A 14,691-nucleotide genomic window follows, 5' to 3' on the forward strand; every position below is an offset into this window, starting at 1 on the left:
TTACCAAACTGAAAACACTTCAGATGTGTGATTATTCACATTCTCAGTGTGTGTTTGTAATTATGAGGAAAACTTTGTCTTAGTGGGGGCGCCAGGCTGGCTCAGCTGGTAGAGCATGTGACTCTTTACACCCAACATGGGGCTCAAACTTAACAACCCCGAGGATCAAGATTGCTTAAAAGTGAAGTCTGTTTTTAAAATAAATGAATAAAAATAGAAAGCCTTAGTGGATTAAAATTCTGATGAAAATGCGACATGTTGGAAGAAGCTGGCATAAACAATACTCTGTCATACAGGACATACAGACACACACACAGAGCCACAGACTGTCTATCCTAGAACTTCCCACAGCCTGGCCTGAGCTTGAACAGAGACAGTTTCGTTATCCAGCGCATTTTGTTTTGGCCTTCTGGTGTTTATCTACCAACATATTTTTAGAAGGTTCAGATATTTTTGCCACAGAAAATATTTTAATCTTCTAGAAATAGGAACCCTATAAAACTTGCTAGACATTTTGTATTGTTTTGTTTTTAAGAGGAACTAGAAGAAAGTAAAGGAAGAGTTAAGTTGGAGAGGTCTTCCTTTATGTCTGAAAACCTTTCCATAAATTTATATACCCTTTTATGCACCACTGTAACTCCTTTGTGATTTAAAACACTGCCACAATGCAACTTTATATTCCAGTTAAATGAGCAAATTAGTGGAATTCACTACCTGCTGAAGACTGTAAACCTGTCTTTGAATAGGTCAGACATAAGGAGATGCTCCCCGAAGACTTCAGAAAATAAATGCAAAGGTTACCACAAATAAGAAAACTTCTGATGCCACAGTAGTTGAATTCTACTTCGAGTTCAATTTTTCTCCTATTTTTAAGCAGTGTTTACTGTGTCAGCAGGTTGAATTTAAAATGGGCCTTCACAGCTATTGATCCATTGACCTGACTTAAATCAGACTTTGATTGGTGCCAGTACCAACCTTTTCTCTTCAGGCAATTGCATCTCTTTAGACTGTTGCTATTGAAACTTCCCTTTCTAAAGCCTTAAATCGAAGGTTTGGTATTAAATCATGCCTTCAGGGATATAATTTTATCTCTACTTTTATCTTATTTTCAGTCACAATTGCAGATCATTAAAGGATTGTTCTCATAATCAGAAGTGAAGCCTTTTTAAAGGTGATACGGAAAGCATCTGTAAAACAACAGTGTTAGATATAAAATTGTTATAATTTTCCCGGTTTCTGTTTTCTTCTAACCTTCCAGTTGGGAAGGCCATTTCTCTCTATAGACAACTCACTGATGATTCAGCATATATTGAGGATACTCTGCCCAGCTTCTGCCCATTGCATTTGGCCACGGAAGTTTCCTGTCTTGCCCCGAGATTCTCAGGGTTGGCAACTCGTGAACTCAGTGCAGTTAGAATTGAGAGGGTTCAGATTCAGCCGGCCTACATATACAAAGACATGTAATGGAGTAAAGGAGTAAAGGTGATCAAGAGATATACCACTATAGACTGGCCACAGGGGTCTCCTTTGTAATTCTCATGTACTCTGTGACCTTGATGTTAGCCTTTTTCTTTTTTTTTTTTGCTTTAGCCTTCTTGAGTGAGTAAGTTCATATCTAAAAAGTGAGGACTATCATTTAGAAATGTAGCTTATTCTTTTTATGGAAAATTTTAAATTATGCCTAGTATATCTTGTTCCATAGTAAACACAGAATAAGTATTTATTGAAAGACTAAATTAAGGTTTTAAAGCATTTTGAAAGTTAGTACTCTCTAGTTTAACTCACAAACATGATCTTCTTTGTTCAGAGGCCCAAGATGTATTGCTCGGTTTGAATATATTGGAGACCAGAAGGATGAGTTAAGTTTCTCAGAGGGAGAAATTATTATTCTTAAAGAGTATGTGAATGAAGAATGGGCCAGAGGAGAACTTCGAGACAGAATTGGCATTTTCCCCCTTAACTTTGTAGAACTCATGGAAGATCATCCCATCTCTGGTGCAAACATTTCAAGTGAGTATAGAGAATATGGTTTTTTATTATTTTATTACGTCCTAATTCAACTAAACCAAATAACAGGATCATAATTAAGGGGCACCTGGGTGGCTCAATAAGTTAAGCGCCTGACTTCAGCTCAGGTCATGATCTCGTGATTTGCGAGTTCGAGCCCCACATTGGGCCCTCTGCTGTCAGTACAGAGCCCACTTCGGACCCTCTATCCCTCTCTGTCTCTGCCCTTACCCTGCTTGCACTCTCTCTCTCTTTCCCTCTCTCTCTCTCTCTCTCTCTCTCTCTCTCTCTCTCTCAAAGATAAACATATAAAATTTTTTTTAAAAAGGATAATACTTAAACTGCTTAATAATCCATATTTGTTAAAGTAGAAAGAAAAATGGTTTTTATTTTTTTTATTTTTTTGAAAAATGGTTTTTAAATGGTACTAATTATTGGGATAGTCATTGTTGTGGTAATCTCTCACAAAGATCTAGTTTTGGTGTTTTAGGTTGTTAGCAATAGCTTCATATCAAAAATGGTAAGGAATCATAGACTTTTAAACAGAAGTGGACTATCTAGTATAACTAATGTGTATCCTACTTTACAGTAAATGAAACAGACCCAGGGAGGATGGTACCAGTCAAAGTTAGTCATTACATGAAGAGACTGGTCTGGAGTCCCAGACTTTTTATTCTCTCTCTATGGTTTTTCTCCAATACTAATACATTGTCTTTACATGTGAAGTTTTAACTTTTTTTCTTTTTTTTTAACATAGGCACAAAAACACCACCCAAGGCCAAAAAAGAAGATTCTGGTGCAAATTCTCAGGTAGGTTTCTTGAATGGGTAACCATAGTGAAAGTCAGGCTTCAACTCTTGGAGGAATATTAAAATCATAATTATCATAAGTATCAAGAGAAAATTTCAATTCATGTTGCAAATGTTTGAAATAAATTGGTAATACCTTTTACTCTGTATATTAGAGCTCATGCAAATGGGTTAGAAAGACATGCAAATGCTGATAGAAAACAAGGAAAAAGACATGATTGGAATATTCATAAAAGAGATACTGTAAGTGACTGATATTAAATTTTAAAAATTTTTTGTTTTTTTAATGTTTATTTATTTATTTTATTACTTCCTTTCCTTATTTTTGTTTTCAGTATATGAAATTTATTGTCCAGTTGGTTTCCATACAACACCCAGTGCTCATCCCAAAAGGTGCCCTCCTCAATACCCATCACCCACCCTCCCCTCCCTCCCACCCCCCATCAACCCTCAGTTTGTTCTCAGTTTTTAAGAGTCTCTTATGCTTTGGCTGTCTCCCACTCTAACCTCTTTTTTTTTTTTTTTCCCCTTCCCCTCCCCCATGGGTTTCTGTTAAGTTTCTCAGGATCCACATAAGAGTGAAACCATATGGTATCTGTCTTTCTCTGTATGGCTTATTTCACTTAGCATCACACTCTCCAGCTCCATCCACGTTGCTACAAAGGGCCATATTTCATTCTTTCTCATTGCCATGTAGTACTCCATTGTGTATATAAACCACAATTTCTTTATCCATTCATCAGTTGATGGACATTTAGGCTCTTTCCTTAATTTGGCTATTGTTGAGAGTGCTGCTATAAACATTGGGGAACAAGTGCCCCTATGCATCAGTACTCCTGTATCCCTTGGGTAAATTCCTAGCAGTGCTACTGCTAGGACATAGGGTAGGTCTATTTTTAATTTTTTGAGGAACCTCCACACGGTTTTCCAGAGTGGCTGCACCAATTTGCATTCCCACCAACAGTGCAAGAGGGTTCTCGTTTCTCCACATCCTCTCCAGCATCTATAGTCTCCTGATTTGTTCATTTTGGCCACTCTGACTGGCATGAGGTGATATCTGAGTGTGGTTTTGATTTGTATTTCCCTGATGAGGAGCGACGTTGAGCATCTTTTCATGTGCCTGTTGGCCATCTGGATGTCTTCTTTAGAGAAGTGTCTATTCATGTTTTCTGCCCATTTCTTCACTGGATTATTTGTTTTTCGGGTGTGGAGTTTGGTGAGCTCTATAGATTTTGGATACTAGCCCATTGTCCGATATGTCATTTGCAAATATCTTTTCCCATTCCGTTGGTTGCCCTTTAGTTTTAATGTTTATTTTTGAGAGAGAGACAGAGTGAGAGTAGGGGAGGGGCAGAGAGAGAGGGAGACACAGAATCTGAAGCAGACTCCAGGTTCTGAGCTGTCAGCACAGAGCCCGACATGGGGCTCGAACCCACAAATTGTGAGATTGTGACCCAAGCTAAAGTTGGACACTTAACCAATTGAGCCACCCAGGTGCCCCGTTTTAAATTTATTTTTAATATATTTTTTTTTAGTGTTTATTTTTGAGAGAGAAAGAGAGAGACAGAGCATGAGCAGGGGAGGGGCAGAGAGAAAGGGAGACACAGAATCCAAAGCAGGCTCCGGGCTCTGAGCTGTCAGCACAGAGCCTGAGGTGAGACTCGAACTCATGAACCGTGAAATCATGACCTGAGCTGAAGTTGGACGCTCAACTGACTGAGCCACCCAGGCATCCCTTAAATTATTTTAAATGTTTATTTATTTTTGAGAGAGAGAGAGCACAAGCAGGGGAGGGGCAGAGGGTGAGGGAGACACAAAATCCAAAGCAGGCTCCAGGCTCTGGGCTGTCAGCACTGTCTGACACAGGGCTCAAACTCACGAACTGTAAGGTCATGACGTGAGCTGAAGTCGAATGCTTAAGGAGCTGAACCACCCAGGTGCCCTGATATTAAAAAAGTTTTTAACTAGGGCGCCTGTGTGGCTCAGTTGGTTGAATGTCTGACTTCAGCTCAAGTCACAATATCACAGTTTGTGAGTTCAGGCCCACATCAGGCTTGCTGCTGTCAGCAGAGAGCCTGCTTCAGATCCTCTTTCCCCCCCTCTCTCTGCCCCTCTCCCACTCATGTTTTCTCTCACTCTTTCTCTCAAAAATGAATAAACATTAAAAAAAAAGAAAAAAAATTCACCTTATTAGTAATCAAAGAAATACCTTGTAAAGCAGCAATAAGATACCATTAACCTATCCATTTAACAAAGATTCAATACAATTCAACACTAAAGAAGTAATTATATGAATGCTAAAATAGAGGAAGTACAGGGGCACCTGGGTGGCTCAGTCAGTTAAGCGTTCAACTCTTGACTTCAGCTCGGGTCATGATCTCATGGTTGGTGAGATTGAGCCCCTAGTAGGACTCTGCACTAGTGGTGCTGAGCCTGACTGGGATTCTTTCTTCACCTCTCTCTGCCCCTCCCCTGCTCACGCTGTCTCTGTCAAAATAAATAAATTTAAAAAAAGAGAAAGTACAGATTATTACATTATTATTGTTTCTCACCCCAAAAAAAGGATAAAAAATGGGACAAGATTTTAGTCACAAAGATGGTCATCGTGGTGTTTTTATAATAGGAAAAAACTGGAAGCAAACTAACTATGACCATTATTAGGAGAATGTTCTGAGGCCACGAATACTAGATTTAGAAAATAAATGTCATGGGAGGAAAATATGTTATAGGGAAATTGGATATATAGCGTAATAAGACTAGAAGGAAATACATTTGTTAACATGCAATTGCCTAGTTGCCTTTAGGTGGTAAGATTATCTAGGTGGGTGGGTTTTCCCCCCCACCTCTTCACTTCTTCATACATTTTCAAACTTTCCAGGTGTTTGGGAACATTTGTAATATTTGTATAATGAGAGAAAAAATGGCTTAAAAACTTTATGTAGCATGACTTCAGAAGTGTCTAAACTGAATTAGGAATGTGGATGACTTCCATTGTTTATTTGCAGCATATTGTAGAAGAATGAGCCTGATGGGGTCATTGTCAATATGTCACTGGTAATTGGGCTGTGTGTCTCTTAATTCTTTCATCACCACGCACTGATTAAATCAAACAGGGAAGAAGGTGACTACAGTTCTCCAGAAGGAAATATTCACGTTGCTGCCTACATGTCTTGGGAACAAAAGTACCATTCGTTAGTATTGATTACTCAAGTGCAAGAACAAGAGGGGTTTTTGTTTGCTTTTTTTGTTTTTGTATTATAAGCCATCAGTTGTTGCAAACTTAAGATGTGTTAGGCACTGTGCCAAGTGTGCTTACATGCATGACCTCATTTGATCCTTGCCGCAACACTAAGGTGAAGCTGGGGGTGGGTCTGAAACCTAGGCCTGTCTAGCTCCAACCCTTTGCCTTAGCATTATCCTCTCTTCCCTGCTTAAGCTCCTCAAACATGGGCTTCCCATCTTGACTTGGCAGAGACACCTTTTTGCAGAGCAAAACCTTCCTCCAGTGTGTTTGGGGTAAAAGCATTCTTGTTGGAGCATTCCATCATACTAACCCACCATGTTTGGGTCATTACCCTGCCAGCCTTAGAACTAACTATACCTCATAAAATTAAAAATGTGAATTAATGAAGTCCCATGCTATGGAATCTGATAGCCTCTGAATCAGGTAAAGACCAGGGATTAACAGCCTGTTCATAATTTGGGTAAAGAAGAGCTTCACTGAAAATTATGAGCTTTACCAGAGTTTTCTCATAGTGTCATAAATACTATATGCTTTTACCTAATGTTTTTAATGTAACTGTCATAGATCATACTTAGAGAAAAGTTTTTGCTTAAGTACTATATGTACTTTAAAAGCAGAAAAGCTAGAAATCCCATCGTATCTGTCATTTAGAATTATATTTTTAAGAAAAAAAGTTATTGGAAACTTTTATTTCTGAAAGCTGGTAGCAACATAAAATGTTAGGTGATTTAAAGAAGCGTTCAGGCTTTGAAATCTTATGACCCCTTAGCTTTTTCCCCCATTGCTTTTTAAGCTTTGTAGAAATCAATGTCAAATAAAATCTCACATTCCTTACCAAACTTCTGATTTGTAACAGGATAATAGTCTTTCTGGAGAATGGTGTGAAGCGCTTCACAGTTTTACAGCAGAGACCAGTGAAGACTTAGCTTTCAGGAGGGGAGACCGGATCCTGATCCTTGAGCATGTGGACTCTGACTGGTACAAGGGCAGACTGCATGACAGGGAGGGGATCTTCCCGGCAGTCTTTGTGCGACCCTGCCAAGGTGTGACAACTACAGAAATAACAGTTACTCTCTAAGGGGAGAAAGCCTGAAACCTTTGAAATGATATGTATTTCTTTTCCCTCTGGCTGTGCTCAGTTTAACTTGTTTGCCTACATTTGAAAGAGTTGATTCATAAATTTATGGAAACTCTCTTCATATACTTTGTTGGCGTTATGGGGGGAGGGGAAGACAAAAATGCCTTCACTTAATAGTGGCTAATTTTGTCTACTAAATGTATTTTGTATAGTTTTTTTTCCTGCTAGGAAAACATCACCTTTTTGCAAGTTAAATAAATTCAAAATTAATTGAAATTATTCTGTCCTGAGAATGAAAAGCATGGGGGGGGTGTGTGGGAGGAGTGGTTCTTAAAATGTTTGATTTGTGTTTTAGTCTAATGTCTTTCTATACATATTTGAATTTTCGGTATCTTCACAGCTGAGGCAAAAAGTATGTCTGCTTTAGCACTTAAGGGGAAGAAGGCCAAAGCCTTATATGATTTCCATGGGGAGAATGAAGATGAACTTTCCTTTAAGGTCAGAATGTGTGTCTTTTTGTAACCGCATTAATAAATTTTGAAGTGTCTTCTACTGAAGGGTGGAACATTTGGGTGAAGTATTGATCATTAGCTAAGAATGAACAGATCTCAGACCCTAATTCTAATGGACGGAATTAGAGAAGGTGAATAGGGCACATTTAAATTATCAGCAAGGTGTTTAGGCCCTTAAAACCTTCCTGACTTGATAGCCCTACAATCCCCGACGACTTCCTTATTCCTAGGCCTTGTAACATCCGACCTCAACAATATTGGAGTTTTCATTCATCCCTAGAAAAGGATGATTCTCTACATGGCCTTGGCAGCCTGCTACTGTCCTCTCTGAGATCAGATGGTACCACCATTGGCGGCTGCAGTAGTGTCCCTAAGACACTGGAGTATTGTCCACAAAGACACTGATTAGAATTTGAGGAAATGATCCCAAAAGGTTAAGTTCCTTTGCAAAGGTTTTTTTTTAGAGGCCTAAAATTTACTTTACTGAAGAAGTACCTCTTCTTTTTTGTTTGTTTTTTGAGTAAAAACTGAGTATTTCCATGATCCTCTTTCCCCAGCCTACAACTGGACCATGGTCAGAGGACAGCACTCAGGACAGTACTTTGGAACTGTTCTTTTTTTTTTTTTTTTTTTTTTTAATGTTTATTAATTTTTGAGATAGAGAGCATGAATGGGGGAGGGTCAAAGAGAGGGAGACACAGAATCTGAAGCAGGCTCCAGGCTCTGAGCTGTCAGCACAGAGCCTGTCGCAGGGCTCCAACTCACAGACCGTGAGATCATGACCTGATCCGAAGTCGGAGGGTCAACCGACTGAGCCACCCAGGCGCCCCTGGAACTGTTCTAAGAGGAAGGAGGATGGGTGTCGTAGTAGTTGCTGTCAGAACAGCCCGTGTCAGACGCTGGGAAATTCTCCATCATCAGAGATAAGCAGCCAGAGACGGGGCTACAATAGAGAGGAGTGACTGGGCAAGATGAGACTTGATGTTGTGTGTACCCCCACACCCATCTAAAACAAAACGGGGATCTTGGGGAGTCACGGAGTAAGGGACAATGCAGAGATAAAGTCTGTATAAAGTTGCTGACTCTCCTATTTTGTTACGGAGTTTTCCATTCTGAGAATTTCTTCTTTTTCATTTTAAAATGTCATTTCTTTTTAAAATAATGTCATTTCTTTTATAAAATGTTGTTAGTAAATGATGATATTTCTTAATGCAGAATTATAATTTGGTGACCCTGTATCAGTTCCTTTTTTTTTTTTTTTTTCCCCCTCTTAATTTCTTGGTCCTTAAAATCCAAATGTTTGGAAACCATTGCCCTTGTCCCTTTCAGTCATGGGCATCAGTGGCTCATACTTCATTCTTGTGATCTTTACTGCAAGTGAACAATCTGGATTCAAAGTATTTACATGTTATTTTGGCCTTAATGTCAGTGTAGTAACAGACCTCATAGTATCCTCTAGAAAATAGGTTGTCTTCATTTTACAAATTACTGTCTGAAAGCAAGGTAATTCTAGAGTTTTTTAGTTAAGGAATTCTGCACAGCTGTCAGTATTGTTAATCATTAATATTTTATTAAATATTCACAGAATATTAGTAGAACTTTTTTTTGAAAAAGAAATTGTGCTAGCCATTAGTAAACTGACATGGTATGTACATAAGGACCAGAGCCAAAAAAAAAAGTTTCATTCAACTATTATGTCATAATTTAGGAACCAGAAGGAACTTATTTGTAATATAAATTTTGAACAGCCAGAATTTTTACGGATTTTGGCAGAGTATAGTAAATTAGTGACATTTGATAGTCAGCATTTTTCCTTTCCATTTTCCATAAAGAAAGGCCTTAAATCAAACCATTTTTCCAGAGGGCAATGTACTAGTGCTACAAATAAAATCCATTTAGCCTGATAAAGATATTCTTAAAAGTAGCCAGGGTCATCTTGAACCATTATAGAATCTTAAACCCAGATTCTAAGAAATGGTTAGAATCCATAAAGAACAAAATAGTTTCAGGAGATAATTGTAAAAATGATGTCCTCATCTGTTGAGGAATTATAATATTCACATGAATGAGACATACAGCGTCTTTGACTAACCTGATGAGGGTAAATCAGTGTTCTGAGTCAGGGAGAAGCCCTTTAAAGACAGGAAAGAATGTAAATTTGATCGTGAGGCCACAGAAGCATGGAATAAACCAAATGGTAGAGGAGGATACCATTATGTGGAAGAATAAATGTAGAGTACAAAATGCTCAGGATGTTGGGAAAGGCAATTATAATAAAAGCCTTTCTAAGTAAAAAGTCCACTGTAAGATGTGGTGGCCATGTTGCCCAATGGTTAGCAATACAGGCCCTCGAAATCACACTAGATTGGAATCCTGTCTCTACCACTAACTAGATATGTGACACCAAGGAATCTATGTAATCTCTTTGGGCTTCAAGTTCCTTCTCTTTAAAATACAGAAGTCTATAAGGATCTCTCTCTTAAAATGGCACAATAATAGTAACCACCTCTAGGATGCAGTGTTGTTTAAATGAGTTAATTCCTATGAAGTACATAAGGTAGGACACGACCTATCATAAACACAGGACTTATTCTCTTACCTCCAAGTCTTTGTTTAAATGTCACCTTCAATGGGGCATTCCCTGACTGCCCTAATGAGAAGGCAGTCCCACATTGTCTGTCCTCCTCTGCCAGCTTATTTATTTGTCTCCCTACTCTAAACTGAAGTCTTTATTCATTGTTGTAGCCATAATGCTCAGAACAGTGTCTGACATATGGTGGGTACTCAATAAGTAATTTTTACATGAAAAACTATATATATAATATATATGACAGCTAATACTATTATTAAAGAAGTATTTTAGATTAGGAGTAATTGGGGGGAGGGTACAAAATGCAAACAGGAAAATAAAACTACAGCAAGGGTGAGAAAGGCAAAGGAACAGGCTCTGAGGAGAAGTGGCATACAAGGAAATGGCGTCATAAGGTATAGATCATCTTTGTGGTGTATCATTTAATCCTCTGGGCAAATCAGGATCAGTGAGTTACATAAAGAGAAGATTAACCATGCCTGTCCAGGTAGACTGCTTACCATGCTTATTCTTGACAGAAACTAATCATTATTTCCAATTTTTGTCTTCTTACAGGCTGGAGACATCATAACAGAGCTGGAATCTGTAGATGATGACTGGATGAGTGGAGAACTAATGGGAAAATCTGGAATATTTCCCAAAAACTATGTTCAGTTTTGACAAGTCAGCTAAAGGTGAAGCTTGACTGTGTTTTTCAGCACAAGAACTCACTTGAACTATCACTTTGACTATCAGATATGTTTTTGCACTATTTTTTTAAACTGAATGAAATACCTATGCTGTACATGGTACACTAGAATTTTCTGAAAGCAAAATATGATTTTGTAGTCAGCTTTCATTCACAGTAGAAACCTGTACATGGAAACCCATAAGCAAGCCTTGATGTTCTATCAAGGAAGACATCAAGCAGGATTAGCAAGGCAGACAGACACTTCCCCTGGGGAGAGCATCAGGTGACATGGCAGCATGGGGAGGCTTACAAGCAAAAGTTGCACTTAGACATCTTTTCATCAGCACAAGGAAATTAACCATGCTTCTTCCATTTTTTACTTTAGTTTAAAAAGAGGACATTTGATATTCTCCGTGCTGTAACTATCAGGACATAGTTGGTAATCTAAATTTCATTGTTGATTTTCAAATTAATTCTAACCACTTAAGCGCATTATCCCTTATTACCAAGGCAAATCTGTGCTTCAGGTGAGGCAGTTTATTAACTAGTTGGGGCCTTTATAAGCACGTGGTGAATCAGCTCGTGCTCATCGAATGCTCCTTGTGTTACTAAGTATTTCCCCTTTGTCTAAGGATTTAAGGGTGATTAAAATTTGATGTATCTTAGTCAAAAGAACCAAAATCATCTTGAAATGCCTTGCTAATACAACTAACCAATCATTCCACCTACCTGCCATACCTTCTCTCTTCCATGTATATTTTATGTTAACAGGGTTATTATAAAGCACATTTTCTGAATCTGCAATCATTCTTTTGACAATTACTGGTACCCAAAGAAAAATTCATTTTCTTTGCGTTACCCCAGTAATATATAAAAACTGTCTTGTTATAGTGGTACATTATGAATTGCATATATCTCAGAATACAGAGCAACGGTTAAAACAGAAAACACCAAACCCCCACAGCTCATTTCTTCCCATTATAATCAGAATGAAAAATAATTTAAGAAGACTGAAGGCTGATAGTTATTTGGGCTTTTTCCCCCAGCTCATCCCTGAACAAATTATTAGAGCAAGTGAAAAACCACTTTCCTGGTATCCATTTGTTATGCATTCCAGGCTTAAGATAAAAGTGGTTCTTTATGTGACTGAATCAATTACAGTTTATGGGCTTAAGCCAAATAGGTCGAAGACAATCTTCAAACAGATCAATGGAATAGAATTTCATTGGAAATGTAAAACACTTGCCCAACAATGTTCATGACTTTCTTCTATTTTTGAGAAGAATTCATATACTAGACCACTTGTTTGCTTTTGTTATGATTTCCCCTTGTCCAAAAAGTTAGGCAGCCAGTTGTCAAACCATTATGTGAACACCATGTGGGGTTCTGTAAGGGAAGAGATGTTTACTGTCTTTGATGGAAATTCATCTTCCATTTACATGATTACAATTGATTTGGGAATATGGGAGCTGTTTTGGTTAAAGAGGACAGTATAAAGAAAACTCTTGTCAAATCTCAAGAGTAATTTTACGAGAAATGAATGACAGCGTTATCTTGACTAAATTTTTATTTGCAGCAAGGTGCACAACAATAAGGAAGTGGGGATGTGTCTGGAATAGGATGGGGGTATGTTATTTTGCCTGTGTAATTTTAACATCGTATATCAAAGATCATGAAAGCCTAGCTTTATTGGAGAAAAATATTCCTCTTAAATTTTGGCCTTGTGTTAGCAGAATGATAAGTGCAATAGTTGTAAATCTACTTGACACTATAATAAACTGAGCTGAACTTTTCAAAGTCCTTTTCTCATACTCGACTGAGTTTTTTGAGAATGGAGATGGTACCTTTGTATCTCCAGCCCTTTGCACCATGTATGTAGACTCAATAAAAGTTGGTTGGTTGGTTGGTTGGTTGGTTGGTTGGTTGGTTGGTTGGATGATTGGTAGATTGGTTGGTTAGATGGAAAGCTTTCACATATAGCAATACTATCTCAGATCCCCAAGATCCAATATTTTTCCTCCTTAATTTGTAGACAAAAATCTTCATTGAAACAAAATTCACAGTTTGTATCATTTCACTCCTTCATGACACCTTTTTTGCTTGCCACTTATTACCCAGTCAACTGACAAAATGCCGGAACGTTGCTCAGTATGGGTTTTCATAGGTATTTCCTTGTTCTCTGTATTGATTGAACATATTACAATTTTTTTTATAGGAAAAAAATTTTTTTTCTATAGGATTTATTATACATCAGTACTCTTTTAACAATAATTGTTTGGTTTTTATTTTAGTATCTCAGTTTCTTAAGCTGAGATAAATATACCTAGTGAAATAGCAATGGATATTTGAGCTAATTATAAGGGAATATTTGTTATAATCATTAATAGTTTATTCCTTTCAATTAATGCCAAATGTACATGAACCATATGATTCATAATTCAATGCCATTTTGAATATTTAACACTGGATTTTTTTCAGAACTAATAGGAAATAATTTTCTAACCTATGCCTTTTTACTTCACTGTAGTTATAGAGGGGAAAAAAAAATACAAAGCCTAAGTCAGAACAACAGCACCATCTAGGGGCCTCTCTCCTAATTGCAAGCTCATCCTGTTAAACCACAGAAGAGTGCAGACCAGAGCTCTCAACCTGCAGAGATTAAATGATTTGCCTAAGGTCATACAGGTATGGCAGAGCTTAAAGCGAAACCTAGCTAGTTCTACTGATTTCCAGTTGAGTACTTTTTTCGTTGTGCTAACATGATACGTTAAACAAGTAGATTTCATCTGTTTTATTGTCTATAAACAAAACGTTTCAGATATGGGGCCCCTGGGTAGCTCATTCGCTTAAGCATCCAACTATTGGTTTCGATTCATGTCATGATCTCATAGTTCATGAGTTCCAGCCCCACGTTGGGCCCCACACTGCCAGTGTGGAGCCAACTTGGAATTCCCTCTCTCTCAAAATAAATAAATAAACTTAAAAAAAAAAACCCATAACTTATCAGATATAACACTTATGATTAGAATGAGTTGCAGAGAATAAAGCCTTAAATTTATTTCCTCAAAAAAAAAAAATCCTGCTTAGCTTCTCAATTTTATGTACACAATTTATATTGATGTTACCTAGACACTCAAACATGAATTGATTCATTAATGGGCATTCCTTTTCAGTGTAGCAGAGAATATATGAATGCTTGAAGCATCAGATCATGAGAAGGTTTGACTGTAGGGCTGTGCTCTTGGTAACATCAACGATTCCTAAACCTAGCTTTTCATACACATATAGAGCAAAAAACTGTTGTATTTTGGAGTCTAATAGATTAACTCAGGCACTGTTAAGCTATTTAATAAATGTATATTTGAGGATGGGATACATTCTAGATTTTTTTTTTAAGGAATCTTAATGGAATGTAAGCCGTGGATTATTTATCTTCAAATACTGTAAATTAGGCAATAACTTGAAATATTTTTCAGGAGAAGTAAGAACTAAAGTTTATAATTCAGAAAGGAAAATTACCTTTGGTCGTATATCCTCTTTTAACAGAAATAAACTAAGAGTCTTCATACCAAAATAGTGACCTATATTTAGTTCTGCTTTACAATTAGAATAAAAAGGGCAGTGACATTTATTTCTCCGGTCATATCTAAGTTTTTTATTTAATAGAGCCCTGACTCAGAGGACCACTAAGGCCCACCACATTGTTCCCCCTGTCCCAGGTAGCCAGCAGTGAGGAGCAGAGTTGTTAACTTTCAAAGAGTGTCAGAGCATTTAACTAACC

General features: G+C 37.6%; 1 protein-coding gene across 2 annotated transcripts in view; it reads left to right on the top strand.

The window, feature by feature from the left end:
* Nucleotides 1-12,710, top strand: part of SH3D19 (SH3 domain containing 19) — a 186,871-nt gene extending 174,161 nt beyond the window's left edge. For both annotated transcript variants that reach the window (XM_042983776.1, XM_042983777.1), the window contains 5 exons: nucleotides 1,808-2,010; nucleotides 2,765-2,817; nucleotides 6,917-7,103; nucleotides 7,539-7,636; nucleotides 10,796-12,710. In XM_042983776.1, coding sequence (XP_042839710.1) covers nucleotides 1,808-2,010; nucleotides 2,765-2,817; nucleotides 6,917-7,103; nucleotides 7,539-7,636; nucleotides 10,796-10,900 — 646 coding nt within the window. In that variant the 3' untranslated portion in view covers nucleotides 10,901-12,710. The remainder of the gene's footprint in view (nucleotides 1-1,807; nucleotides 2,011-2,764; nucleotides 2,818-6,916; nucleotides 7,104-7,538; nucleotides 7,637-10,795) is intronic.
* Nucleotides 12,711-14,691: the final 1,981 nt, after the last annotated feature.

This window comes from Panthera tigris, chromosome B1, assembly GCF_018350195.1.
Source record: "Panthera tigris isolate Pti1 chromosome B1, P.tigris_Pti1_mat1.1, whole genome shotgun sequence".
NCBI lineage: Eukaryota > Metazoa > Chordata > Mammalia > Carnivora > Felidae > Panthera > Panthera tigris.